The sequence below is a fragment of the Cyphellophora attinorum genome, assembly GCF_001299255.1.
Source record: "Cyphellophora attinorum strain CBS 131958 chromosome Unknown Contig44, whole genome shotgun sequence".
Classification (NCBI taxonomy): domain Eukaryota; kingdom Fungi; phylum Ascomycota; class Eurotiomycetes; order Chaetothyriales; family Cyphellophoraceae; genus Cyphellophora; species Cyphellophora attinorum.
The window spans coordinates 124701-151468 of NW_017253272.1; the positions used below are offsets into that span (position 1 = coordinate 124701).

Sequence of the window (26768 nt, forward strand, 5' to 3'; positions counted from 1 at the left end):
CTCGGAGCGGAGAAACGTGCGGGCCGGAATCTGCTCCGAACGAACGACACGCCTACAACTTATGCTACCACCACATCTGCGCGAATCGACAGCGTGGTCCGGCGCCGTTGTTCTCAGAGATGCATTACGACTTACGATAGCGCTCCCTGTAGCGCTCTACAGCGCGCTAAATACTCACCATGATCTCCTTCATGGACTACATGGTCCTTGCCTTCGGCACGGCAACCGACTGGAATCCGGACAACAGCTACTCCTTCTTGACCGCGACGTCTGACGCCCTGCTCTCGTTTGATACGCCGCGCACACTGTCTCTGCATGTCTCGTCGCTCAGCAGCAACAATTTCGCATCCTCGTATACACTGTCAACTCTCGGCCAGATCGATGGCTCAATATCCTATCTGTACAGCAGCCATCCTCTGGGCTACATACCTGCCCAAAGCACAAGCATACCACTCCGGAATCTCGTTCGCGGATATAGGGATCTGCGCGTACCCAAGCTTCCAGACACAAGCTGGTGGAATGTACCAAACGGAAGGAAGCCTACACTACTTTATGCGCGCCTGGCCCTACCACCGCCAACAGTTCTCACAGCCGTGTACGCAAGGAGGATTAGCCCAGAAACACTCCTCAGCCTATCACTGTACAGCAAGTCAACCGCAAGCTCGAATTCAAGCGCACAGCTAAACAACGGCAACGGCACACCACCAGCGTCAGTACTCACCCACCTCCAGCACGATACCGGCCGCTACTCCATAGAAGGCCTCCTCTCCACCGACAGCGCCCTCCTGGGCTGTCGCGGCCTGTACAACTTCGGTCTTGATCCACCCGAAGACCTCGTCGCCAAGGACCGCCTCCAAGCCTACCGCAATCGCCTGTCCTCCAAACCTTCCCTTCTCTCAGCCGGCGCCGAGTTCTACTACAGCCCCTTCTCCCACGTCATCGGTATGTCAACCGGCCTGCGCTTCACCACTCTTGCACCACACATCACGCCCGGCCCATCACAGTCTCTGACTAAGGGCAAGCCGCTAGCCGGCACAGCCGCCTCCCTCCTCTCACCAGCAAACCTCTCCCATTCCTCTTTCCCCTACACCATGACACTCACCCTGAACCCGCTGGTTGGCGGCATCGCCTCCACCTACTCCGTCCGCCCAACTCCAAACCTGGCGCTCAGCTCCCGCTTTGACTTCAACTTCTACTCCTGGGAGTCGCGATACGTCTTCGGCGCGGAAGTTTGGCGCGGATCGACCCGCAGTAGCAGTAGTCCAGATGACCCGGTCCATTGGGCGAGGAAGCGTGCGCAAGGCTGGTTCAGTCCCGAGGAGCAGGCTCTTAAGGACGAGAGGTTTGAAAGGGAGAACGAGAATGTGGTCAAACTGCGGGTGGATGACGGGTGGAACGTGAAGGCGCTGTGGACGGGGAGGGTCAAGGCGCTGTTGGTGAGTTGTGGAGTGACTGTCAGTCCGAGTGGAGTGGTCAGGAAGGGTGATCAGGATGGGGTGGGGAGACCTTGGAGTGGGAAGGTTGGGGTCAGTCTCGCTTACTCGACGTGAACGAAGCGGCGTTCGTGCAATCACCGAATAATCTCACCTACTATTTATTGGATTGTCTGGTGCTGCTGAGGTATACTCTGGTGCGTCCGAATCAGAGCACTGCCTTCTTTCGCTTCCATAGACGTGCAAAGCTCGGATGAAGTGGCTGAAGGAGTACATGGACTATTGTGAGTATTGATATTACCTGGGTCTCTGCTGTGTGCTGAAAACTCTCCTCGACAGGTTGTTGCGCCAGGAACCGATCAAACAGTGAGTTTCCACCTATGCACGGTCCATCGATCTCGCTGCACAGCCAGCAGCCGCAAAAAGCCCCTTTGGTAACCCGACGAAGTGGCATTGGTGGAGTTGGTCAGTCCCTACAACACCTGACATCAACGTCGCTTTCAGATTTGATCGAGCCCTTGCTGAGGCATGTAGAACCAGTCGTTTCCTAGCTTGACTTCCAGACGACATCTGCGCAGATCTAGTCTCGCGTCCTGCTCTGCATTAGCTCAATGGTCTACATCGGCGAGTTTCGCCATACCAGGATTGTGCGCCAATTGAAGCAAAGACCAATTCTCGCGAACATGTGAGGCCACTCATCTGGATATCCGGGCGACTTAGCGAGCAACGAGGTGATATCCTTGAAATGGCGGACCGTAATCGATGATCTACTCAGGACGTTGCCAAAATACCCATAACGAAGCGCTTCAGATTCTCGAAGCTCGTCGATAGAGGGCGATGCGGGAGGTCGACGCGAATTTGGCACCTGTGGATGAGCCCAAAGCGTTGTGGCCGTGTCCCATGTTATCTTCTGAAGTGACGGCAGGTTTTGGATAAGATCTCTGGTCCACGACGGCCACGTTGATGAATTGCAATAGTCTGCTGATATGACAAGGTCCTGTATGCCATACATGTACGTTGGCAAGACGTTGCTGCTGCCTTGCACGCACCGGACCAGGGCCCCTAGGTACGTCTCAGAGCATGTAAATGTGGTCATTGGAAAGTAGAAGTCCGACGCTTCTTTCCGCAGTAGTCGACAGACTCGAAAGATGCTGGTACCAGTCTGAAGGAGAATTTTCCCGTTGCTGCCATAATGTCGGAGTCTCTTCCTGAAGAACGAATCGACCCTGAAATTCGCACCATCGAACAGAGCTTGATAGATCATAAAACGGACCTCGGCTGGTGCCTGAAGGAGAGGTGATCTTTGTACGGAAGCTTCGCTCAAGTGGTCGCTCATCGTGGCGGGAAAGGCGCTGGCTTGTTCGGCAGTTCTGTAGAGGATTCTTAACAGGTGGTGCTGATGTCAAGAAGTGTTATGGCCCATGAGGGCGATGTGGTAAAGAAGGACTGGCGGAAGACTTAGTCAAGGAGAGAAGAGAAGGACAATGGTTGACGTTGGAAGACGTGTGTTATCATCAAAAGGAAGGAACGCCCTTGGCAGTTCCTTCACTTGCCTACAGTGCAGCCACTCTACCGTCCAAACGGGCACTCTACCGTCCAAACGAGGATCAGGATGCGGTGAGCAGGTCCTGGAGTAGGAAGGTCGGGGCCTGTGTGGCTTACTCGACGTGAACACAGGCGAATGTCGATAACATTACTGGTTCATTGGATCTACTATCTGTTGCACCTATCTGGTCCAGCATCTGATGCGATCGATCCACATTCCAGTTTCCCTGGAACAGCAGATTGGAGTGCTCTCTCGGGACACACTGGAATTCTGTGAGTATCGATCTCCTTCATGATCCGGCAGTGTGCCGAATAGCTCATGCCAGTTCACAGCCTCTTGCGCCAATCGATCTTAGTCCAAGTGCCCATGAACACACCGCACACAGGCTATGTCGATCTTGCCGCGGTGCCACCGTCGCAAGAAGCTCGTATGCCAAAAGGCTGACAGCGCGCGTGGAATCGCCAATCGTCTAACGGCACCTCTCTCAATCCTCAATATCAGACCTGGTCGAACACCTTCTGAGGCACGTAGTACCATCCATCTACCAGCTTGATTTCGGTACGCTGCTCAAATATGAAGAGCCTTGCTTCCTGAGACTTGTTAGCTGGCTGCGCTGTTCGGCACGGAGTTGGTATCATACTAATCTGTTGATCGCCGCCGAGGCGTCCGGGTGATTGCTTACGTATCGAATTTTGAAGCGCATCACACCATGAGACAGCTTCTGAGGACGACCATGCCGTTCCGCCACGGATTTCACGACAGCTTTGGAGCACTTGACGAGGACGTCGGTGTCTTCCAACAATGCGCCAAATTGCTCGCGCCGCAGCGATTCCGATTCTCGAAGCTTAGTGATTGATGGCGCACTGACGCAACCAGTTGTCCACGTCCATTTCGAATACCATGTCAATTCTCGAAGCGACCACAACTCCCAGACAAGAGCTCCAGCCACCGTGATCTTGTCCGCGTACGAGAATCGCGGCGGTCGTATGACAAGCTTCTCGATCCTACGCAGATCCGTCACCATCAAGTTACTCTTGTATATGTCGCCGTATCTTTGCTGGTCCACTAGTAGGTTCTCAAGGGTCCTCTCAGCACACAGAAATGTCGCCGTTGAGAAATAAACGTGCTGGGCTTCTTTGCGCAGTAGTCGACACACTCGAAGAACGCTGGTGACCTTTTCGTCGTCTTCGAAGCCATCTTCACACCCATGGAGGAGAGGGAGTGAAGCGCGAAGCTTGATTTGTGCACCGTCGAACAGAGCTTGGTAGACCTTGAGTCGGACTTCGGCCGGAGCTTCGAGAAGGGGAGGTTGTTGGACGGCACTGGCAGCGTCGCTTGACTGCCTGGCAAATGGGCCACAGATTGTGCTTGGCTGTTGTACCATCTTGTCCAATGTGTGGTATCGGAGGTCGCTCATCTCAAGGGACGACCTAAACAGCACGGTCTGAGATGGAGAGCGAAGATCGTTTGGAGAGATAGTAAAGTAGACACAAAGAAAAGTGGACGATTGAAGTCGAAGGATGTCTCTCATGCTCGTGTGGAACTGTCACTCTTGGCAAGCTATTCATCTGGCCGACGGTGCAGTCACTCTACCGTCACTGCCGCCCGTACCCCCTGCCAGTTGCCTCGGGGACGCTCAGCGTGCGCCTTCACTTGCCACGCCTGATCCGTCTATGGTTGATATTGGCCGCGGAGCAACTTACGATGGTGTCTCATTCTTCAAGTGGCAAGAAGGAACTGCGAGTCCGGACATGACAGAACAGAACAACTTCATGCCATTCTATGACCATCCCCATTCCCCGAGATGTGCACATTTCGCAGACGTCAATCTGGTTCTATATTAGACCATGACGAGAAAGGCACATCTCGACTCCGCGCACGCATAGACATCGAATTATCGAGCATATTCGGTCGTGGCTGACAATCGCCAGCACATTTGCCTACTCAGAGCGGGCTCCATCGTCATGAAATGAGTACAAACATCTGACCAGCATACACTGCCGGCCATCGACGTGTCTTGCCAGAATGCTGCGGCCGCAAGCATCGACAACCCTCGATATCCGTAACGGCTGGTCCTCTGGTGCAAAAACGCGCCCAGCTCACCATTAATCATTGCCGCTTCTATCATCGCGGCAGTTCTCGATTGTGGGTACATAGCGGAGCCATACGGCGCTCAAGCTGTTCGGGAAGTTGCTTCAAGCTGTGTGCCCACGCCTTTTGAGGCACGGCAACCCAGTTCTCGCCCAGCTTGACCTCAAGACAGAACGTAGCAGGGAAGATGCGGATGTTCTACATATGTCAGTATCGCTTTGGGAATCAGGAACGGTGACGTACCAGATAACTCCGTCCAGCCCTATTGAAGTGATCTTTGAGATTGGTGAAGTGAGGTCTGAGTTTGGCGCAGAGAGCCATTCTTGGACCGACAGGACCGAAGTAGTAGCGACGGACGTATTCGTTCAGATCTGCGCAACTCAAGCGTTTCGGAAACGTGTAGTTGGTGGAGGGATCCGATATGCATTGAACAATGTTGCCTAGTTCCGCACAGCGAGTTTCCTCAGATGCCAGTAGCTCCGTCGTACTGGACTTCAGACCATGATGAGCGAAGACATTGGAGCTGCTGGAAAAGGTGACATATCGGAGGTTGGTAAACACTGAATGTAGCGACTCAGCGTGCCACATGATCGGCATTGGCATTGTGACTAGCACCTTCTGAATCATTCCAGGGTCGAATGCGCCGGACTTGCTGAAGCGAGATAACTGTCTCATTGGCAGAGGATCCTTCTTTCCACTCTCGATCGTGAAGGACGCCAGATTGTAGCAGATTGGTAATGCCTCAGCGCGGAGAGAGCGACAAACTCGAAGGATGGCAGCGGCTCCTGTAGTCGAGTATAACGGCCTAGTGAACATTGCTACAGAAATTTGCGAATCTTCGAAGATGTATGTGTAGATCTTGCAACGCAATTCGAGCGGTAATGATAGCAAATCGGGTGTTGTTGAGGCCTGAAGTTGCGCCATTCTGCTGTGTTGTGCGGGCTTCGTCCTTGGAGCAAGAGTCGTCTTGCAACGGATGTCTGCACTGAGCCTCCAAGACTGGAAAGAACAATGAGTACCAGGTAGGGAAGTGGGCAGTGACGATACGGACGGACTAGGGAAACAAGAGCATGTCACGTGATGAACTAGGAAATCGCTTTAAGCTGCATCGGCAGGGACTACCTCGTCGACTGTGGACAAGTGAACCATTATCATGAGGACCTGACGTGGAAGAAAGCTTCGAGGTCTTCAGGTCGCTGCAGATCCCAGATTAGCTACGTAGTAGATTTGATCTTTTCTTACCACTTCCTTGGCGGTCGGCCACCTCGTAGTCGACAGGCGCCTATCCTGACATCAATTGAACGACAGGCAGCGGAAGACCTTGGGACAGAATTCTGGTCGTAGGAAATAATGGGCGTGTGAAGCGACTCACAGCAGATCCCCGAAGCCAGACCTACGATTTCTGTGGAGTACCTGTCAACAGAGACGAGCAATGCAGTCCAGTGATGTCGTGGTCCATCGTTGAACAAGACTCCCACTGCCGCGACGGCTTCAGCGATGAGAAGTCACTGGGAGCATTGTTCCTGGTTTCAAGTTGATTGAGAACGTATATGCTGGGCAGATGCGCATAGGAAAAGAGTAGGATCGCATGAAGTCGACAGCTCACGCTTGTCTCCTCTTGTTCTCGCCCCTTGTGCTCGGAACCCTAACCCTGCATCATCAGGGGCTCTTGGTACGACTGAACCTTCGAGCATCATCACGTCTCTTGATTGACTCGAGGTCACAACACCGTGGGGGCCTCTGAGGCCCGGGCGTACAGACTGGCAAATTCGGTCTAAATATCTTTGATGAGGCCATTGTAAACGACGAAGCTATGAGAGCTTTACTCCTTGCGTTACTGTCGTTACCAGCTTGCGTCCGTGAGGCTTGTGCAGCGGACTTCGATTTCGATCAGATCCGTCTTTCTGGAGTATGCCCTGACTACACAAAGTATGCCACGCATAGCCACAAGCCTTTCAGTGAAGGGCCTCTGAAGCTGTCATCTCAGCGGCCACACCCTGCGTGCCGAAAGTTCAAATCTGAAGGTGTGGAAAAGGTCTTAGAGGACCTCTTGCCGCACTTCAAGGATCCGGATCTTGCCAAATTGTTCGAGAATGCGTACCCGAACACTCTTGACACAACAGTACGATGGCACGACCCGAAGCCACCAAAGTCGCTCTTGCTGCGCGACAGCGAGAGGTGGAGGGGTCCTCAGTCTTTCATCGTCACTGGAGACATCGACGCCATGTGGCTCAGGGATAGTACGAATCAGCTTTCCCAGTACCAGCGCGTCGCCGATTTGAAGCCGCTGCTCCTAGGAGCGATCAACACCCAAGTAGAGTATATACTACAATCGCCATACTGCAACGCCTTCCAGCCCCCATCTCCATCCCGTCTAGAACCTGTGGCGAACGGCCAGGACGACACTGTACATCCAGTATACGAGCCGAGCGTAGTGTTCGAATGCAAGTACGAGCTGGATTCGCTGGCCAACTTCCTTTCTCTGTCAAACCAATTCGCCACACACCACGACAACTCCCACCTGACACCGCGCTGGTTTAAGGCACTCGAGACCGTCCTCGCTGTCCTAGACGAGCAGGCCGCCCCAACATTCACAACTGACGGCTACCGGCCCAACCAATACCGATTCGACCGCTGGACCAACGCAGGCACCGAAACCCTCAACCTCGGAGGAGTAGGCAACCCTCTCGCCGCCGGTACCAACCTCATCCGCTCAGCCTTCCGCCCCTCAGACGACGCAACCATTTTCGGCTACCTCATCCCTGCCAACGCCATGATGTCCGTCGAACTCAACCGCACAGCCGCTGTCCTCACTAAAGCCGACGCCTCGCGACACGCCGCTCGAGCCGCCAATCTCATCGACGCTCCACCCTGATCCGCAAAGGCATCTTCAAGCACGCCGTCATCGACGCGCCTTCGCGTACGAGATCGACGGCTACGGCAGCAACATCTTCATGGACGACGCCAACATCCCCTCCCTCCTCTCCCTTCCGCTTCTGGGCTTCATTGAACAGGATGACCCGATCTACCTCGCCACCCGCCGCAAAATCCTCTCCGCGAAGACGAACCCGTACTTCCTCAACGGACCGAAATTCTCCGGCATAGGCGGACCTCACCAGGGACTGAAGAATGCATGGCCCATGAGCGTCCTCGTGCAAGCCTTAACAACCGATGATGAGGCGGAGATTATAGAATGCTTGGAGCGGGTAAAGAACGTCAGCGTCTTTGGGCTGATCAACGAAAGTGTGAATGTTGAGACGGGAGTGGATGTGCATTCTGGCGATGGGATGACGAGGCCGTGGTTCGCATGGGCGAATAGTGTGTTTGCGGAGGTGGTGTTGACTTTGGCGGAGAAGAGGCCTGGGTTGATCTTTGGGAGGAAAGGGAGGTATGTGGTTGGGGAAGGATGGATTGAGTAGGGACAAACGTTGGATTAGGCAGACTCGTTGATATGCATTCTACTTCTTCCCAAAGAAGCTTGCAATGCTCTTCTTGCCTGGAGCGGCGGCTGTCGTGGCAGCTTTCTTCGGCGGAGGAGCCTTCTTCTGGAATCCGGCGAAAGCCTTCGGCTTCACCTTCTCCGTGTCGGACTCGCTGAAGCTCTCCCATGCTTCCTCTTCCTTGGTCACCAGATAGCCGTCCTCGTCTTTCATGGTCCGCTTCTTCATCACCTTGCGTTTGCCACGCTTCCGTTTTGGTCCGGTAGATTCCTCCTTTGGTGGCTCTTCGGCTGTCTTTTTCGCGGTGGCTTTCTCTTCATCTGAATCTGACCAGGCTACGTCCTCGTCCTCTGGCTTTGTCTCGGTACCAGGATCTGCAGCCGAGTCCTCGGCAGGCTTTTCGGTCTCTGTTGCGGCCTCGACCTCATCGTCCGAGTCCATCATCTTCCTCAATTTTGCGGCCTTGTCGTCACGCTCCTTCTTCACGTCGCTCGAACGCTTTGTGCTAGTCTTGGGAGCCTCGAAGAGAGCCTCGTCCTCTTCGCCGTCATCGGTGTCCATCATAGGCGTGTCCTTCGGCTTTGACTTGGCTTTGGCAAAGGACTTGAAGATGTCTGACGCATCGCGCTTGAGCGAGGCGGGCTTAGGCGTGCTTTCGCGGGAAGAAGCGTCGTCTTTCTTCTGTGGCTGGGACTTCGACAGACTGCTCTCTTTCTTGAGGGCTGGAACTGGCTTATTCGCCGTGGTCTCTTTCAGGGCAGCAGCGGGCTTTTTCTCCTCCTTGACAGACTGGAACTTCGGGGGAGGTGCACTTGGAAGAACCGTTCGCTTGCCTTTACGTCGCCGGACTTGCGGGTTTTGTATTACGCCGTATGTCTTGTTGTGTGAGAGCGGGTCTTCCTTGGCGAAGACATCGGTGTAGAGACTTCGAGTGATGTCTGACAACGTCACGAGATCAGGAATCTTGACCGGTGAGAGGCTGTAGATATGTATCGAAGAGATAGTCTCGTATGTACTCTTGACGTCTGTTCTCAGTCAGTCGGTAATCACTTGATGTTCCTGGCACTGCGCGCATACCCTCGAGATCCTCTTCCCGCACAAGCGTGATGGTCTTCACCTTGATCTCTTCCTCCTCCGGCTGCGACTGAGGCATGGAACTGGAAGGTGGCGGACTAGATCGCATGGAAACGTTTGGATCAACGGTAGGCTTCTCCTTCCACTTCACGCCTGACATCAGGTACGTGGCATAGACACTTCCCGGCTTCCTTTTGATCTGTTCCTGGTAGAACTCGTAAAGCATACATTTGGCAGAGTTGACGTGCACTTTCTGCGATCGAGCCAGGCTCCGATACGACACTGTCTTCTGCTCTGCGACGAGCTCGCTGGCCAGGTACATCTTGAAGTCGGCCATATTCGCTGTCGTTGGATTCGACGGACCTTCGAAGTCGATATACAACACTGGTGATGCAGCATCATCGGCCCCAGACGCGCCCAAAAGTGGGCGCGTGGAATCACGCGTAAAGTGATTCGGGGATAGTGGGAGATAGCCATGCTAGCGTAAAGTCTGCTGTGACACCTTTTAGAACCACGATACTTACCTTTTTACTAGTTTGACATCGCAGCATCAATGGGCTATGAGTCTGGGGTAGGCGGGAACAACACCCTCTACCACCACCTTCACACGGATCCGCAGCCAAAAATGAACAAGGTGAATTTGTGCTGCTTTCATCCTCATTACAAAGTTCCTCTGCTCTGTGATACCGGCTGGATCGCCATGAACTGTGAAGAGGCAAGCACACTAGCTGTAGTACAAGCTCAGATACTGCATTTGCACTAGAAGCGCGTGGATACAATGAGATATACTTACAGCGGGTACAGTATTTCTACAGCTTGCCGTTGAGTCAACGCCAAGTATCTCAAAGCCCCAGTGGATTGTTGTTTGCTTCTTTGTCGTGGCTTCTGTCTTACATAGTCAGCACTGCGCCGGCAGCTGCCTTACAATGGTCATTGCCACCACTGGCTTCGGCAGATTGACGGGTCGCCCAGTATGGCACAAGCCCCTAAGCTCTGGACGGATTTGTTCAATCCATCGCCGACCAACACCGCCAACATCGCCAACATCGCCAACGCGAAGCCCGCCCTACTCGAGTATCCCAGCGAAATCCGACTCAAAATCTACAAAGCACTCTTCGAGGAAGTCCAGATCAATCTGGTGCTCTCGTCCGACCTCAAGCTCTCTGTACGCGATGGGAAATCCACTGGGATCTTGAGAACCAGCCAGCAATTACGAGCAGAAGCTATGCCAGTGTTCCATGCCACAGCATGTTCCGAGGGTCATTGAACGTATTCTCTGTACTCGATGCTTTCGGCAAGGAGTACGGTGGAATGGCCGATGGTAAGTCTATCCGCTTTTCGTGAGCTTGAACCATCAGTCGACCAGGAGACAGATTCGACCCAGTATCAGAGACACGTCTTTCGAATGTTGTCTCGCATCGCCTTCATAGTCCTCTGTGAGGTACTTCATGTTTCTCTGGGCCATCTTTGGAGTTCCCCTGGCGGCTGATTGACGATTGTCTCGCATCGGCTTGGATTCCCTTTCCTGTCTCCCTTGAAAATCCCTCAAATTCCTGGTTCAGGCTGACCAATACTGGCAGTAAGCGAATTCGTCAAGATCAACGTCGACCTGAGCATCCAAAGGCAATATCAGGAGCACCAGGAGCTTGCGTGCGTCACCGCCTGGATCGGCCACTTTCCAACGCTGCAAGTTGTTCACTGTCACCTTGGTGGTACATGGCGTCCTCCACCGAGGTCCAATCTGAAGGCAACAGATCTCTACAATTCGGCATCACTTCGTCGGGCAAAGCTAGGAAAGATTCTGCCTGTCAACGTTGACAACACTGACATCATCACGAACTTTGAAGCTCTGGTCCGCTTCATAGAGCTCTCCTCTGCAAAGCTGAGCCGCTCATTCGGAGACAAACCAAGGACCGTTGTCGAAATGAAACCGCATGGAGACCTGGCTGGTGCCGGCCCTTACGACGGGGTAAGTTGACCCCTACCCTTTATGGTCATCGAGCTGACTGTTTCAAGACAACTCGCATTCATGTACGAGAGAAGCGATTGGAGTACTTGCTGAAAGATGAATGGCACTACATTCCTCAGGAGCGCTGGGCACAGTCGTGAATGCATGAGCATGCCTTGTATCTCTGATCTGGAGATAGACCTTGGTCTGGGGTACTCGATGTTGTGAAGCACAATCTTCATTGATAAAGCGAGTCAGAAGGGCTGGTAAAGGATACTATTTGAAGGTACACGAGAGTGACGTCCAGCTACATCAATCGATCGGCTGATAGCCTACATAGCGTACTCTTTGTCCAAAAGCCTTCGGCACAGGCGGCACCATCTTCAACTCGGCCAATTCATTGATCGTTGCAAATATCGCCTCATGACTGTCGACATACCCATGCCAACCGAGTTTCCTGCTTTTGCCCATACTGTGAAGCGAGATCAGCGACGCGCATAACAACCCCGACCACGCAACACTCACCTGATACTTCTTGCCCACGGACTGGAAATGTCGCCGTCCAGAATGCCAAAGACGCCCGTAATGTCGTCGAACGGCGACTTCACCAAGCCGTGTTTCGTCCCCAACCTCTTCCAAGCAGCCTGCACATCATCGCGCCGCGCCCACTCTTGAAACGACCAGGCGAAATCAATCTTTCCCGGTCCACCAAAGCCACGAGGCGGAGGAGCAACGGGCATGGTTATACTCTCCTTCGTAGGACCTGGAACGCCGTACTTCAAGCCATACCAGCTCGCCAGTGTCGGCCAGAACTTGGCATACGTGAACATCGAGTCGTCCGCGATGTTCAAGGCCTCATTCTTAGCAGCGTCAGTTAGCACTGCCCACTCTGCATGGTAGCCTATCAGCTCTGCGGCGCTGAGATGCTTCTCCGCCTCCCATGCGATCACAGACCCTGGGTAATCGAGCTCCGCACCCAACTCCGCCTGAACGGAAGCATACACGGCTAAGCCGTAAGCCTTGTTCATTGCAGCATTGGGGACAGCGCCGACGATGAAGCCCGGGCGAGTGACGTTCCATTCCACTGCAAGTCGCTGGCACCAGTTCCACAGAAGGTCCTCTTGAGGGAAGTAGAAGTTGGGAGCTCGCAGATAGCGAGGGTCTGACTCTTCCATTGGAGTCAGCGTCGGTCCGAGGTGGACTCCGTAGTGCTTTGCTCCTGTCTGGAGCAGGATTCGTTTCGGGCTGATGTGGGCGATTTCTAGTGCTGAAAGCAAATTTCTCAGTAGAAGGACTGTTACTCGCGGTCAGGACAATGTCTTCACGCCGGAGGAGTTTGGTAGTGTGGGCGTACCATTGATGCGCTCGATCTCAGCCATATTTGACCCTAGGGCCTCTCCTGGTTTTGTTTTGGGTTGGATGTAAGCGGCGAAAAAGACGTAGTCCCTGTAGCATTGTTAGTCTGCGGTCGCTGCACCAGTACGCATGGGAGCCGTACGGCGCGACGTTATTGTGTTCGAAAGCCTCGGCGATCTCATCGGGCTCGCTCAGCAAGTCGATTGGGACGTGGACCACATGATCTGGAAGAGCTTGCTCGTGAGGCTTGCTGCGGCTGACGGCGAAGATTGTTTTCCAGTGTGGTGAGCGCGACAGTGCTCGGGTAATGTAAGCGCCCGTGATGCCGCTCGCTCCCAGGACGAGAGCGGTATACTGGCGGCCTTCATGTTGGTGAAACGTTGGCAGGCCATGGTACAGGCCGCGGCTGTATATCACCTGCTCGGGAGCCATTGCTGAGAATTTGTGTTGGTTGCTCAATTTTTAGTAGACTGATGGTGTTAATATCATGATCAATACTTGATCGGTGTCCCCTTCGTCGCTAACAACATTAGTGTCAATGTCGGGTCGATTACCGATCATGTTGCATACAGTAGCATGAATGGCAAGGTACTGAAAAGGAATGCCAGACACGATTGCCACGAATATACTTTACCTGCTGCTGCATTTGCGACTAACGAGAAATAGGAACACGTCTTTCCCAATGAGGCAGTCTTGGCACTGGGACAAGAACGGGAGTCATTGCCAGCTCGAGGACACCGAAATGGAGGAGAGGCATATAGAAAGTTTTGGTCCGGAGTACTCGAATTCAATGTGTTGCCGATGAGTGATTTCTCAGGGTATCGAGGAAGGGCGCAGATCACCACCCAATACAACTTTCTCTACCTTCTGCCACAACGTGCTAAATCGATCTTCATCAATCGGACCGCACCACAAGAATGACCGCAGACTATACAGAAAAGTGGTGCGATTATAGCCTTTGCATAGCGATGGATCAGCCAAGAGTGCCAGACAGATTGAGTGCAGATGGTCCTGGCGCTGGCTTGTGACGGCGCCAACAGCAAGCAACCACAAGTGGATGACAGGTGCAGAGAAACGTAGCTCGTTCATGCACGAGAACCTCGACAATCCCATCACCAGGCTGGGCAGTCAGGCATCGAAATGTCGGTACGTGAGTGGGTTGCCTCGCAGAAAATGATGCACGTATACAAGAGTAGCTAGTGCGGTGATTGTGACCAGTTCGTTTGGCCGGTCTTCCGCGTTAAGCAGACATTGAAGCTTGTATTCCAGCCTATGGAAAGAGTCGCCTCTGGCCATAGCCATCTAGTCCGTCAGGGATGTAAGAGGCTGCTTTGCTTCCAGCTCACTCAAGAGATGCGCGTCGTACAAGATTGCTGGCCTTTCGGCGCCTATAGCGTGGAGGGCCAGAGAAAGTGTGCCAACCAGGCGTGTGATGTGATCGGGGTCTGATTGGCGACCAGACTGCGCCAGGCGCGGTCCCATAGGTCGAGCTGGGGAAATACAAGACCCTTTCCGTACAGCTCTGCGTACAGCAGGTCGTTCCAAGCTATCAGCCGTTGTACCAGCTCTTGCCTGGGACTTCTCAGGGTTTGGAGCCCACCCCTTTGCTCCACCAGAGTGTACAAGCCATTGATGTGGATGGTGGCTTCTTCTCTCGTTCCAAATGCGACTTCGATGTTCGTTAAGGCTGCGACAGCAGCAAGGACCTCGTCGCTACAGGCAGCGTTCGAGTCAGATAAGCGTTGATTGACCATCGAGATCGCTTTGGCTTTGTTCTTGAAGGTTGTCTCCAGGCTCTTTGCGCTCTCAAGATATCCAGGTGGCCGCCTATTCCGTATGTGAGTACTCCAGCTATACATTGTCACTCTGAATACCAGCTCGTCTGATACAGTGAATGCTGACCACTCGCTCCTGCCGCTGACTGGACACCATGGCCATCTCTCATAATTCTGAAATTGGTATAGAAGTAGACTATCGTCGTACTCCAGTTGGAAGGGCAGCCAGTTGTAGGGATCCACGCCAGAGGAAGTGAGAGATGCCCCCCGAGTCTTGTAGCTCGACTTCACCCTGTATTCGGTTGCTGGATCTTTGGTAGCTCGCTCAACGTTCCCCACGAAGCCGCCATCGTTCGAGGCTTGCTTGCGTGACTCGGTCTGAAGGCGGAACTTCAGTACCGTGGCATTGCTAGTATTGCTGATACTCTCATGGTCCGGCGCCTTGTCTTCAGATGCCTGCCGCTTGGCCGCCTGATGAGAACGCTGTGCATAGGCTCTTACTTGTCGCCTTTCGTGCGGAGTCCTGTATTTTAACTTCTTGTTTCCGTTGATGAACATGTAGTCCATATCTAAAACGCTGCCGACTATTTTGTGAAACGGGCCACGAATGTCAGGATGTGGTGACAAAACTGCAGTGACTTGACCTATCGACACCGGATCAGCTAGTCGATTGTGACTTCGGGTGTGTTAGGAAAGTAAGGCCATTAGTACCCGTCAGTTCAATGCGATTCATCAACAGCAGCCAGAGTACTCCTGATCGTCATTAGTAATCATCATACTGCCTACCTGGGACACAATACACGTGAATGTTGCTACGGACAAACATGTAGTGCGGTAGGCACAGCTGTTGTCGTGGATGGAAACAACCACTCCCACATAGGTGACACGACCGGACACACATGCCCAGGCGCTATCCGTATCAAAGCTGACAACATGAAAGAAAGTACGACGACACGACATCAAACCTGCCAGTGCTGTTGCCACATTTTGTGACGTCATTTTGCGAGGGCTACGGAGCGCTCCTGCGGGTTTAGCCGATCACAACATCGCACCTTCATCTCATTCGCATGGAGTGTTCTTGCAATCCTTGCAATGCGCGTTCTGTCTGTGGAAGTACGTCTCTCGGTTTCGGACCTGCAGTTTCTGCTACGGCGCGCTCGAACACATGGACTTGAGGCCTGAATAACACTCGCATCGCCTCATTCGCCATTCTCCATCGACTATGCAGAATCAGGAAGTTGACCGTGCACCAATGAGGATTCAAGTCCTCATGAGGCTTACCTTTCTAGAATGTCACTTGCTTGACCATCGACCGTAAACCTGGACTGCTTGGCGGTCGTCCAAGTAGAATCGCGAAACTGTTGCCCTTTCTATGGCTGTTCATGGCTGTTCGAAGCGATCGGTGTCAGTTGCGCGACCGCCAGATATCAGGAAGCAACGCTCGTGGCTACTTAGTACGTCCGCGGGATCTAGAACCAAGGTCTTGTGTCTGGGAGCTGACTTAAAGTATGACGGTAAGTCCTTCAGCGAGAGGTGAGTGGGCAACCAGCCATCATGTCGTCCATGCAATTTAAAGGCGAATTTTCTTTCGTCAACAAGAATGCCGAGAACATTGCTTCTTCTGATCATCGCCCTGCCGTTGCGTGGCACGTCATGCACCGATATGAGCCTTACAAGCGCCGTCGGAGGGAGAGAGTAAAGCCAGCTGAGGCAGAAGGCCAGGGTCCTTCGTCAGGGGCCACCACGTCGCCATCGAGCAGTGAAGATCAGCGACCGCAGCCGGAGTTGCAAGCCAGCCCTGCCTGGATCCAGGGTCTCGTTAACTTCGCCCATCTCGAACTCATCCCAGCCATTTCATCTGACCCGGCTCAATACGGCGGACTTCTGCTCAGCTGGCACAATCTATCCACGGACTCCACCCCCGACTACCACGACAAAGCTTACCTGGCGCTGCTGGCAACTATCTCAGCAAACGACGATACGTTACTGTGTACGGCGAGGCAGCTACACACAGAGGCCATGAGTGAGATAAGCACCGTTTCTGATGTCGGCGCGCGACTCTACGTTGCTGTGATGTCCCTCTTTTTGGTACAATCAATTCTTGGCCAATCAGACACAGCCCGAAACTTGTTGAAGATGCTCAAGAATCTCATCGAGCTCAACGGAGGCATTGAATCTCTTGACGTCCCAATAAGACTGGACGTGCTCTCTTGTGATACATTCTTCGCAATACGACACCAGACTAGGCCGCTATTCTCCACAAAAACATGGTCTGCAGGGAAGCTCGCCGAGCCATACAAACAGAGGCTGGGTACGAAGTTCGATTTAGCCGACCTGCGGGAATTCTCCGCCCTCCTCGAAGTCGTGGCGTCACTTTACGAGTTGTTCGATGTCCGAGCTAGCATCAGTGACGGCAAGGATGATCTTCAGCAATGGTGCGGACTTAGACGGCTTGAGTGTCTGTCTCGGCTCGCGGACTATCAGGTCAACCTCACGCTGTACCCGCATCGCTACAGCTCGGGTCAGGCTGAGCTTGCAATTTTGGCTGCTGCCCTACTACTCGCGGTCTTGATGGAAGGATCTCCAGAACCTGTTCAGCTTGGCCAAACACTGTTGCTCAGACTAAGGGACAGTGTTGCCCGGCTCCAGCCCCATCATTTCGCAAGCTATCCGAATCTTCTTCGTTCTATCATCGATCTCGGAGCTCTAGCCGAGCATGTCCTCCCTGTGGACCAGTTCTGGTTCCAGATGCACGCCGTTGTTTCCAGCCAAAGCAGATACTCTATGGGCGTATTCGACTATTCGCCGTTGAAACGGGCAGTCGAAAAGGGACCTGGATTTCGGATGTTCGATACGTACCCAGGCCTGTTGCTGTATGGTGACATCAGCTGGAGGGTCAATGAGAAGTCCAAGTAGCGACTCAAGACATAGCCACCACAATTTCTCGCTACTTTTTGTTCGCAATACTCAATGAGGTAGTGGTTTGATGCAGGAATTCGTCACCACAATCGTGGGCCATGACTCAGCAGTGCGTGTCTTCCGGCATCCTGGGCAGAGTATACTTGGACCAAAGTCTCTTGCCTGGGAGACCTTCGTATGCTCAACTGCTTACTTTCCTTACAATACTATCCCAAACTGCCGATTGAGCGCTTTAAGATCACCATGACCATCGACATGAGCATCAATGCCTGGCAGCGGCAGCATGTGGTCAAGCAGAACGGAGAATGGACTGTAGACGGGTAAGCAGCTCTATTGACCACATGAAGCCCAATTACTCGATGCTGCCAGACACTAATCTCTATGTTGGTGTCAAAGCCGTCCAATAGTGTCGATTAAGATCACTCAGCGTCGCAACCCACTCAACATGCCGAACCTGACCTGGCTGACCCTTGTCATAACTGCACCGGGTGGCGCCGCGTAAGTGCTCTGCTGTTCCCGCTCTCCTGGTCCCGCTCTTCTGTTCCCGCTCTGCTGTATTCGCTCTCCCTCTCCCGCTCTCCCGTTCCTGCTCTCCCGTTCCTGCTCTCCCGTTCCTGCTCTCCCGTTCCTGCTCTCCCGTTCCTGCTCTCCCGTTCCTGCTCTCCCGTTCCTGCTCTCCTGTTCCTGCTCTCCTGTTCCCTCTTCGTAACTTGCTGATGACTAGTGACAGCACGCCACCGCACACCCACAACGGTGCCTCAATCATCGCCACCATCATCAAAGGGAAAATGCTCAATCAAATGGTCCACGACGGAAGGTACGGACACAGTGAGGGGCCGAAGATCTACGAACAAGGCGAGTCATGGTACGAAGCGCCGGGATGCCATCATGTGAGGTCAGAGAACGTGGGCGAGGACGGGGCGGAGGCGGTGTTTGTGGCGAGCTTAGTCATTGAGGGTGAGAAAGTGGACGGGGCGGATGGGGACGAGGAGTTGTTGCAGAGGGTGTTCTTGCTGGATGCTGATGCATAGTTTTGCCACGGGCCATAGTCTTGACTAGATATATCAAGATGCAGGCTTGTCGCAACCGGCCGCAGCTGCCACCTGCTTGCGTGTGACCTGCAGTTCGCATCACGGGGAAGGAGATAGACAATCGTCTTCGTGCAATGGTACACTCTCGAAGAGACCTAACGTTGAATGTGAGCCTAGTGCCCTATCAAGCATTGACCTCAGCCAAAACCCTCTCCAGCTCATCTCATCTACTCCTCAGCAACCCGCACAACAACCTTCCCGTTCGTCTTACCACTCTCCAGCTTCTCAAATGCCTTCCCAAAATCCTCGAGTTTCCAAACACTGTCAATGATTGGCTTCGCCTGACCTGCTTCGATCAACTTTCCCACCCTCGCCAGATCATTGCCACTGGAATTCATAACGAAGAACCTCCCCTGAACAGTCTCGCTAACTCCCTCAGGCCGATCAAGGTCCCACCTCCAGTGCTTGAAGAAGTCCGTCGGAGGTACGATCGTGAGCACACGGCCATTATCTTTTGCCAAGAACCAAGCTTCCTCGAGGCTCTTCCCGCCAACAGCATCGAGGATAAGGTCGAATTTCTCCCCAGGGTACTCCCGAAGGTTGGTGGTAGTGTAGTCAATGACCTCTGCGCCAGCAGCTCTCACACGTTCTGCACTGGCGGGGTTGCATGTCCCGACAACGATCATACCGGCCGCTTGGCGAGCTGCACGTACCACATGCCGACACGCCCGCGGCGCCATCCACGAGCACGCGCTTGCCGCTGCTGTTCTCGAAGTCGCTGCCGCCATGAACGAACAAGCCTTGCCAGGCAGTGAGAGCGCTGACGGGCACAGCGGCCGCCTCGATGTCGCTCAGATTGGAGGGAACTTGCGCGAGCTCGCTTTCGAGGCCGATGGTGAAGTCACGTAGAGAGGCGTTGCGAGGATAGGTTGTACGCATATAGACTCTGGTTCCAGTGGGGAATTTGCTTGTAGAGGGCGCCTCGGCGACTGTGCCGCACATTTCGACGCCTGGCGAGTAATCCTGGTCGAGAGGTGGCGGACGTGGCCACGTAAGTTCTCCGCGAGTGAGTGCAGCGGCGTGGACCCGTATGAGGTGCTCCCCAGCAGAGAAGTCGGGTTTGGGATATGGCACGGTCTTGAGCGTTAGGGTGGAGAGGACTTGGTTGTGGACGACTGCCCGCATGGTCGATCGAATTGCCATCTCGTGGTAATATGCGTGGATTATGGTGCCAAGGAGTCCTCTGATGGCTTCTGCACTAATGTTGCAGTCAAAACATTGAACAAACACTCAGCCGCTGACCACGGCAGCAATACTTATACTCCTTGCATCGTCTTTGTGACCGTGGCACTGTGCATCAGTCGAGCCTTAGTCAAGCCGGCTGGACACGACATGACTAGACGCAAACAGCTGACTTGGGTAGTTGATTGCAATGCTTGAAGATGTGGTCGTCTCATGCTTCGCACGATTGTCCTGAAACCCAGGACCCTTGTTCTGCCAAGAAACAGGACGAAACGGGGAGCAGATTCATTTCCTTGGCCTCGCTTACTTAGTCACCAAAGGCACAATCCCTGCGCATCCTTGTTTGGCACCGGTCCGAGCACTAGGTCATGATTTCGAGGTCTGAGTGACTTCGTTGAAGCCCCGTGTGCATTTCAGCGCACGATCGGAGCCTATCGGCCTGGCCTCTTCCCGTTTTGACCAGCCACTGACCCCTGCCTGAGTGCCTGTCGAGTGGCCTGTCCAAAGGATCCATAGCTCGCTCAAGGTCCAAGTGATCTGTTCGATCACGTGCTATATTTTTCTTCGTCGCACGCCGCATAAGGAGCTCAGTGTCTAAGAGCCTTCTCGTAGAGAGACGGTCTGGCGGGAAACTCGAGCAGCAGCTCCGGGGCGATTCTCGGCATGCATAAGTAAAGCAGTCCACCCTCTGAAGGGGATCGCCAGGAGAGCATGTGAAACCACGTGCTGCCCCGATCGCAGTGTAGGGAGGACACTGGAAGGAAAGAACAGAGGAAGACTTATGCCTGGGTGTATAGACTTGAGGCGGCTTCAAACAGCAGTTATAGTGGTCCCTTCGGCCAGGTTCGAAGCCACTAGACACTTCGCTTGATTTTATGCTCAGATTGGGAATCTGCCTAGTGTGCTGGATTCGTATGCAGGGTATGCGAATCGATACTAGGTGTTCAGTAGTAGGCTTGCAAGACGCCGAGTTCGAGGCCGCTGAATAACGTTGTCGTACAGATAGCCTTGCTGAAAAGTAACCATACTGATAGTCAAGTCAGCCAGCCGATCCACCGCCATTACTGAAGATTCTGGGCTGTTAAGTGGTCCATAGAGCGTGCGAAATTGCCCAACAAACCATTTGGCGGTAGTAGAACCCTCCTGACCACACTGGAATCCAACAAGGAGGATCCAGAGTTTCAGGTCGAGATTCAGCCAGAAGTCTGTCCTTATGATTGCCGACTTCAATGCTAGAGCCATGAGCTTCACAGTCTTGGTCCTTCCTGTGACATTCATCGAAAGCAGTGACCACATGATGAGTGCGATGCGAAGTGCATCATCCGCACCAGTCAAACGCATGGCCAGAAGATCGTGTCGGATTGCCATGCAACGTTTTGTGATCCACCTCGTGGCTTGCATAGCTCGGCTGGCCGACATGTGAGCAATCTGAAGCCTCTCCCTGATCGAGTAAGCCTCAGTTAGCTGGGAGATGGGGGTTGCGAGGCGGCCCTTAGGTGAGAATTTGGTCGCCATAGGCTGATGCAGCGACAACTCCACTTCCGACAGGTGCAGGGTATCTGCAGCGCCAGGATTGTACCCGCAGTCAAAGATGCAGGGCTCGAGTCGAACACAAGCCAGAAACAGATCACCCATGGCCAGTTGTCCGGTTAGGAACTCGTCGTCAATTGCCGTAATTCCACCTAGTGGCTCCAAAAGTGCATGTGCGGCTTCCAGATGCACCTTCGCTGCAGCGTACTCGCTTCTGTACGAATCTGCAGAGACCATGAAGACAATACATGCCAATGCATGCCGCAAATCGATGTGTGTGATGCTTTGCGCCATCAGGGACAGCGCGCTCGAGATATAGTGCTCCTCCTGCCGCGATACATCTTGTGATGGCAAACGATCGATGTAGCGCATTCGGCACGATGCAGCACTCAGCAGACAATACATCATCATCTTGTTTGCGACCACAGTCTGCAGTAAACACCTTACAGCTTCGTGGAAAGTATACATTCCTGCTTTCAATACCGACATCTCGTTTGGCCAAAGAGACGGATGGTAGTAATGCACGTAGTAATACAGCAGTCCGCTTACGGTGCTGTCCAGATCGACAGCGGTGGCGTTGAAGGGATCGTGACGCGCTAAGCCGTGCATAAGAGGACTGATTGACGAGTCGCCTTCCCATAGGCAGCTTCCATCGAGGCGACCAGAGACCCGGGACTTCTCTCTTTCCGCATCTGGTGGGACCTTTTTGGCCGATTTTCTAGATTGGCGTGGCCGCTTGCGTCCTGTTTGGACGTATCTCTGGATAGCTGCTTGCTCTGTAGGCTGACTTCGTGATAAGTGTAACGACTTCTCGTCCTTATTGATGAAGTAGAATTGCCCCATGGATACAGCGTCGTCAATCTTAATACACTGCGGCCGCCGAGTAAGCTGAATTGAGCCTGTGGTTGGATTGATAACACGGCTCCGCGTAGCCAAGAGGGACTGTCATGGGTTGCTTCACCTTAAATCCAGCAACTTGGTAACAACGATTGCGGGTGGAAGTGAGGAGTATGCGCGAATTCCATGGCAACAAGTTGAGGAAAGACAATGCTGGCTCGGTGACTGTCGATGTAGTAGGCAATATCTAGGTAGCAAGGTACTAGGACGTGACTGCCAATTGGGACATTAGAGGCTAAGGACGAAACTTGCATGGCGTAGTAAGCGGCATCACAGAGCGGCGCCCGCTAGGCGGCGCCGCGGTCATCTGTCTGTCTTTCTTGCGTAACATACCATCGTAGCCCGCCGAATGCGAAAGTGAAATGCCGCGGGCTTGTGGGCTCAACCCGGAACCCGGCCAGGCGGCGTCAAGTCGTGATGGCACGGCTGCGAGACGCGAGTGGTGAGTCGGAGCAGAATTATTGACACACCGAAGAGCGATCCCGTACCAAAGGGACAGCTTCAGCTACACCTGCGTGAATCGCGCTGCAAGGAAGTCGTTGAGGCCCTTCCCACGTCTGCCTCTCGTTCCTTCGAATCACTTCGACGAGTTTCACTGCCTCGACCAGCATGGATGCTGTTGTCACCGACCAGCGCAATGCACCCGCACCATTTTCGTGTGCTCCTAGGACCGCCGAAAAAGAGCAGGAGCAGGAACCTCACCCAGTAGAAAATCGTCGCTGCGGCGGCTTGGCAGCACGATCCCCTATCGATAGGTGGTCGGCCCCGCCTGCCCCGCGAGCGCGAGAACTGCCAGAACAAAATAAAGAAAGAGCTTCCACTTATATGCGTCCAGGCTGTTCATCCCTCGCTGCAGGCTACACTACCCTACGGACCACACAGTCGAAGAAAAGCCGTCCTATCTCACAGGCATCACTTCGTCAACTACAACCGCAATCATGGCGCGCAAGTTCTTCGTTGGCGGCAACTTCAAGATGTATGAACCTCGACAGTCTACCAGCATTGAGGCTAATGGTAGCTAGGAATGGTACCATTCAGTCTATCAAGGATATCGTTCACAACTTGTCGTCCGCGAAGCTAGACCCCGAGACTGAGGTCGTCATCTCACCTCCGTCACTGTACCTCCTCCTCACACGAGAGCACCTCCGAGAAGGCCTCGAGGTTGCAGCACAGAACGTTTTTGACAAGCCTAACGGAGCGTTCACAGGCGAGATCTCGGTGCAGCAGCTGAAAGATAGTAACATCACCTGGGCCATCCTTGGTCACAGCGAGAGACGGACGCTCCTGCAAGAGACTGATGACTTCGTCGCAAGCAAGACCAAGAATGCTTTGGATGGAGGCATTGGTGTCATTTTGTGCTGTGGTGAGTCGTTAGAGCAGAGAGAAGCCAACACGACTGTCGATGTGGTCACCAAGCAGCTGGACGCTGTCAACAAGACCATTGGCAAGAACGGTTGGGGCAAGGTCGTCATCGCATATGAACCAATCTGGGCCATCGGCACCGGCAAGGTTGCGTCCACAGGTGCGTTTCGATCGCTGTGTGCTTCAGGAAGGCCTTGGACACGGGCCCACAACTGCACTCTTCCTCCGCTTCATACTGACTCTGCCCAGAACAAGCACAAGAGGTGCACGCCGCCATTCGAAAATGGCTGAAGGAATCGGTATCGGACGAGGTCGCGGATGCTACCCGTATCATTTATGGAGGCAGTGTCAGCGAGAAGAACTGCTGTGATTTATCCAAACAGCCAGATGTCGATGGCTTCCTCGTCGGAGGTGCCAGTCTGAAGCCCGCCTGTAAGTCTCTTATGTTCCTGCCGCTCATGCTGCGTTAGAGAACCTACTGTTGCGGTGCACTGGCTAATTTGCGCAGTCGTCGACATAATAAATGCGAAGCAGAATGCTTAAGCGCTTGACGGGCCCGTAAGGCTACGAGTCTTGGCTTTATCACAAAGTTCCTCAAGCCGAATGCCTCGCGTCACAGATCAACGTTTAGATCTGGCTTCAATACCGCCACACCGCCTTACTGAAGAGCATGGAACTCAGCTCTTGCAAGGCTAACAGCCAGCTTATGATGTACTCATATTCGAAATTATGTCTCGGCCGGAATCTGCGTTCTCTTTGTGCCCGAATTTCCCAAAACACGGCTGGTGGACTATCATTTCCCGACGCGTTTGACAGCTCACGCCTAACGCAACTCGAACCCTTACATTCTACGCGCTCGCCGAAAAAGCAAAGCTGGCATCGTCCTGCGCTCGAGCACTTTCCAAAGCCCCTGATAAGAACCGCCGTCAAGAAGTCCCCCTTGCATGACCAGATGAAGACTCACCCTTTTCCCCTGAAGTCTCCTAAATTCTCCGAACCATGCTGAGGTAGGTCGCTGACACCAATGCTGGCTGCTCTGCCATCAGATATGTTTCTTGTCCTTCCGGTGCTCTCGTCTCTCTGCTGGGTGCGACAGAAATGGCCTGGTCAACCACACGATCGGTGGGTAAGACTATCGCAACTCGGCACTCAGTACGACTGATATTACTGATCGCACTAGCATGGATAGTGATATACAATGTGCAAAGCTCGGATACCACGTCTCCAGAAGGAGAAAATGTGGTCACATATCGTCCGCGACGGCAGCCCCAGCATAAACAAAACGTGGAGATTACGGCTGGAGGTCCTCAAGTTGGCGAGACCAAGGTCGACATCTCAACAGAAGACGACTTAGCACTCGTAACAAACGAGCACAAAGATGCGTCTCACGACCAAGCCGTCGACAAACCACCGTCGCGACCGATAACAATATCAACACCTCCAATGATTCCAGCCGCATCCTCAAAATGGATCAAAACAACAATTCCAGACCCAGCCGACGAAGACATATCCCGCCTCTTCATGACCCGCAGCACACCGCACGCTACACCTCCCTCCACCCTCGCCGTCGTCATGACCAAAGACGCCTCATCCTGGGGCCGAAAAGATGGCGAGCAGCGCACCCTCGCCACTTATCTCAGCCTCCTCCGATCGTCCGGCCTCGATCTCCAAACAGTCTCGCTCGGCCTCCTCACCTCCAACGACTCCGAGTTCGCCCTCTACTCAGAGCTCATATCCGAAGACGAGGAACAATTCGGCTCAGCCACCGTGATTCTGCACCCGGGCTACGCAACGCGAGCCGACTGGGGACAAGGGGAAGCGCGGCACGCGAACAACATACAGCATGACCGGCGTGCGGAGATGGCTCGGTTGAGAAACTATCTCATGTTCACGGCGATGGGGCATGCGCCGACTGTGAAGTCCATCATCTGGATTGACGCAGACGTCTACGACCTGTCGGAAAACCTACTGCCCAACATGATCGAGAAGCTACACGTAAACGAGACGGTCGGGCTGCTCACAGTGATATCTCATTTCGGAGGAGGCGGGAGTGACTATGATCTGAATGCATACCGTGGGAGGCGCACGCAGCCAAACGAAGAGCAGAGGAAGAAGCTGAGGGACGATGTTGGTAGTTGGGTCGGCGCAATGGGTGGAGGGCATCATATTCATCATGTTCTCGAGAAGATGAAGTTGCATAAAGAGAAGAAAGTGAAGATTGCGGCAGGGGAAGGGGCATTTGATCCGTTGAGCGCCGAGTTCGAGAAGGAGGGTTCGGATGGGGAGTCAGAGGGTGGCGAAAAGGCTGTGCTGGACATCTCAGACGAGGAGCTGGCTGACTTCTTCAAACGCTTGGGTGAGAACGACGATAGCAAAAACCCATGGTGGAAGGAGGAAGAGCCCGTCGAAGTCGAGGGCTTGATGCGGCTCGATGCAGTGGGTGCAACGGTCTTGGTGATCAAAGCTGGGCTGGTGAGTCAGGGGCTAGCGTTCGCGACGAGCTACCTGGTCGGGACGGACTGGGAGGCGAAGGGTGGGATGCCATTGAAAGCGAGGGAACTTGCGTTACCGCAAGGACGTTGGGGAGCGGATGCTGGGCTATGATCGAGGGGTTCTCGCGGCATTGCGCTGGTTGATGGCAGGACCGTTGTGATGGAGGACTTGGATACTTCGGCGGTGACGGCACACGATAGATTACACAGACACGTAGCGGCTGGAAACGGCCGCCAATTATTTTCGGACATAGCGCACGGAGGACTTCATGCGACCTTGACTTGTATTGATACCGACTCGATGCGCAGCTCGATGACAGATCCTTGACATGGATCTCAACCAGACCGATGTCTCTATCGACTGTGCACGCAGCCGCGATAAGAGGAGGCGTTGAGGTTCACTGTGTCTGCGGAACGTCAACCGGTCTCACTTCAGCTTCGCTGAGACCGGATGACTGCACCCGCACCTGCCTTGCTGGACCTTTTCTGCGGCAGCTTCTGCCTTTGCATGCATTTTCTGTGTCAGGGATGATTGATGAGGGCACCTTCCCGCGGAGCACATCCATGGCCGTTGGCAGGAGCGATCAGCTGGCGGCACTCGCGCCTGCCTTCATGGACACATGTTGCAGCCG

The 26768-nt window shown here is 53.7% G+C and overlaps 13 protein-coding genes across 13 annotated transcripts; 7 read left to right on the plus strand and 6 right to left on the minus strand.

Moving 5' to 3' along the window:
* Window positions 1–179: 179 nt before the first annotated feature.
* On the plus strand, window positions 180–1550 carry AB675_1368 (Mitochondrial distribution and morphology protein 10; the record flags this gene model as incomplete). Its single annotated transcript, XM_018141251.1, has 1 exon — window positions 180–1550. One exon carries the CDS (start codon window positions 180–182, stop codon window positions 1548–1550), a length of 1371 nt encoding a protein of 456 aa, XP_017995098.1.
* A 1926-nt stretch (window positions 1551–3476) lies between these two features.
* Window positions 3477–4363, minus strand: AB675_1369 (uncharacterized protein; the record flags this gene model as incomplete). Its single annotated transcript, XM_018141252.1, has 2 exons — window positions 3477–3569; window positions 3620–4363. 2 exons carry the CDS (start codon window positions 4361–4363, stop codon window positions 3477–3479), a joined length of 837 nt encoding a protein of 278 aa, XP_017995053.1.
* Window positions 4364–5103: 740 nt separating this feature from the next.
* Window positions 5104–5994, minus strand: AB675_1370 (uncharacterized protein; the record flags this gene model as incomplete). The annotated part of the gene is made up of 2 exons (XM_018141254.1): window positions 5104–5268; window positions 5314–5994. 2 exons carry the CDS (start codon window positions 5992–5994, stop codon window positions 5104–5106), a joined length of 846 nt encoding a protein of 281 aa, XP_017995115.1.
* An 889-nt stretch (window positions 5995–6883) lies between these two features.
* AB675_1371 (uncharacterized protein) lies at window positions 6884–7945 on the plus strand (the record flags this gene model as incomplete). The annotated part of the gene is made up of 1 exon (XM_018141255.1): window positions 6884–7945. The coding sequence occupies one exon, from the start codon at window positions 6884–6886 to the stop codon at window positions 7943–7945; it is 1062 nt and encodes a 353-aa protein (XP_017995056.1).
* A 79-nt stretch (window positions 7946–8024) lies between these two features.
* AB675_1372 (uncharacterized protein) lies at window positions 8025–8489 on the plus strand (the record flags this gene model as incomplete). Its single annotated transcript, XM_018141256.1, has 1 exon — window positions 8025–8489. The coding sequence occupies one exon, from the start codon at window positions 8025–8027 to the stop codon at window positions 8487–8489; it is 465 nt and encodes a 154-aa protein (XP_017995112.1).
* Window positions 8490–8528: 39 nt separating this feature from the next.
* AB675_1373 (DNA polymerase delta subunit 3) lies at window positions 8529–9921 on the minus strand (the record flags this gene model as incomplete). The annotated part of the gene is made up of 2 exons (XM_018141257.1): window positions 8529–9535; window positions 9588–9921. 2 exons carry the CDS (start codon window positions 9919–9921, stop codon window positions 8529–8531), a joined length of 1341 nt encoding a protein of 446 aa, XP_017995081.1.
* Window positions 9922–10557: 636 nt separating this feature from the next.
* On the plus strand, window positions 10558–11693 carry AB675_1374 (uncharacterized protein; the record flags this gene model as incomplete). The annotated part of the gene is made up of 4 exons (XM_018141258.1): window positions 10558–10749; window positions 10788–10905; window positions 11165–11553; window positions 11601–11693. 4 exons carry the CDS (start codon window positions 10558–10560, stop codon window positions 11691–11693), a joined length of 792 nt encoding a protein of 263 aa, XP_017995079.1.
* A 151-nt stretch (window positions 11694–11844) lies between these two features.
* AB675_1375 (uncharacterized protein) lies at window positions 11845–13320 on the minus strand (the record flags this gene model as incomplete). Its single annotated transcript, XM_018141259.1, has 4 exons — window positions 11845–12004; window positions 12058–12826; window positions 12887–12978; window positions 13031–13320. The coding sequence occupies 4 exons, from the start codon at window positions 13318–13320 to the stop codon at window positions 11845–11847; spliced, it is 1311 nt and encodes a 436-aa protein (XP_017995087.1).
* A 956-nt stretch (window positions 13321–14276) lies between these two features.
* AB675_1376 (uncharacterized protein) lies at window positions 14277–15230 on the minus strand (the record flags this gene model as incomplete). The annotated part of the gene is made up of 1 exon (XM_018141260.1): window positions 14277–15230. One exon carries the CDS (start codon window positions 15228–15230, stop codon window positions 14277–14279), a length of 954 nt encoding a protein of 317 aa, XP_017995095.1.
* Window positions 15231–16217: 987 nt separating this feature from the next.
* AB675_1377 (uncharacterized protein) lies at window positions 16218–17579 on the plus strand (the record flags this gene model as incomplete). Its single annotated transcript, XM_018141261.1, has 1 exon — window positions 16218–17579. One exon carries the CDS (start codon window positions 16218–16220, stop codon window positions 17577–17579), a length of 1362 nt encoding a protein of 453 aa, XP_017995104.1.
* Window positions 17580–17825: 246 nt separating this feature from the next.
* Window positions 17826–18613, plus strand: AB675_1378 (uncharacterized protein; the record flags this gene model as incomplete). The annotated part of the gene is made up of 3 exons (XM_018141262.1): window positions 17826–17902; window positions 17979–18080; window positions 18313–18613. The coding sequence occupies 3 exons, from the start codon at window positions 17826–17828 to the stop codon at window positions 18611–18613; spliced, it is 480 nt and encodes a 159-aa protein (XP_017995054.1).
* A 227-nt stretch (window positions 18614–18840) lies between these two features.
* AB675_1379 (uncharacterized protein) lies at window positions 18841–22228 on the minus strand (the record flags this gene model as incomplete). Its single annotated transcript, XM_018141263.1, has 3 exons — window positions 18841–19262; window positions 19327–19871; window positions 20856–22228. 3 exons carry the CDS (start codon window positions 22226–22228, stop codon window positions 18841–18843), a joined length of 2340 nt encoding a protein of 779 aa, XP_017995063.1.
* A 992-nt stretch (window positions 22229–23220) lies between these two features.
* AB675_1380 (Triosephosphate isomerase) lies at window positions 23221–26248 on the plus strand (the record flags this gene model as incomplete). The annotated part of the gene is made up of 4 exons (XM_018141265.1): window positions 23221–23258; window positions 23305–23804; window positions 23894–24076; window positions 24825–26248. 4 exons carry the CDS (start codon window positions 23221–23223, stop codon window positions 26246–26248), a joined length of 2145 nt encoding a protein of 714 aa, XP_017995107.1.
* Window positions 26249–26768: the final 520 nt, after the last annotated feature.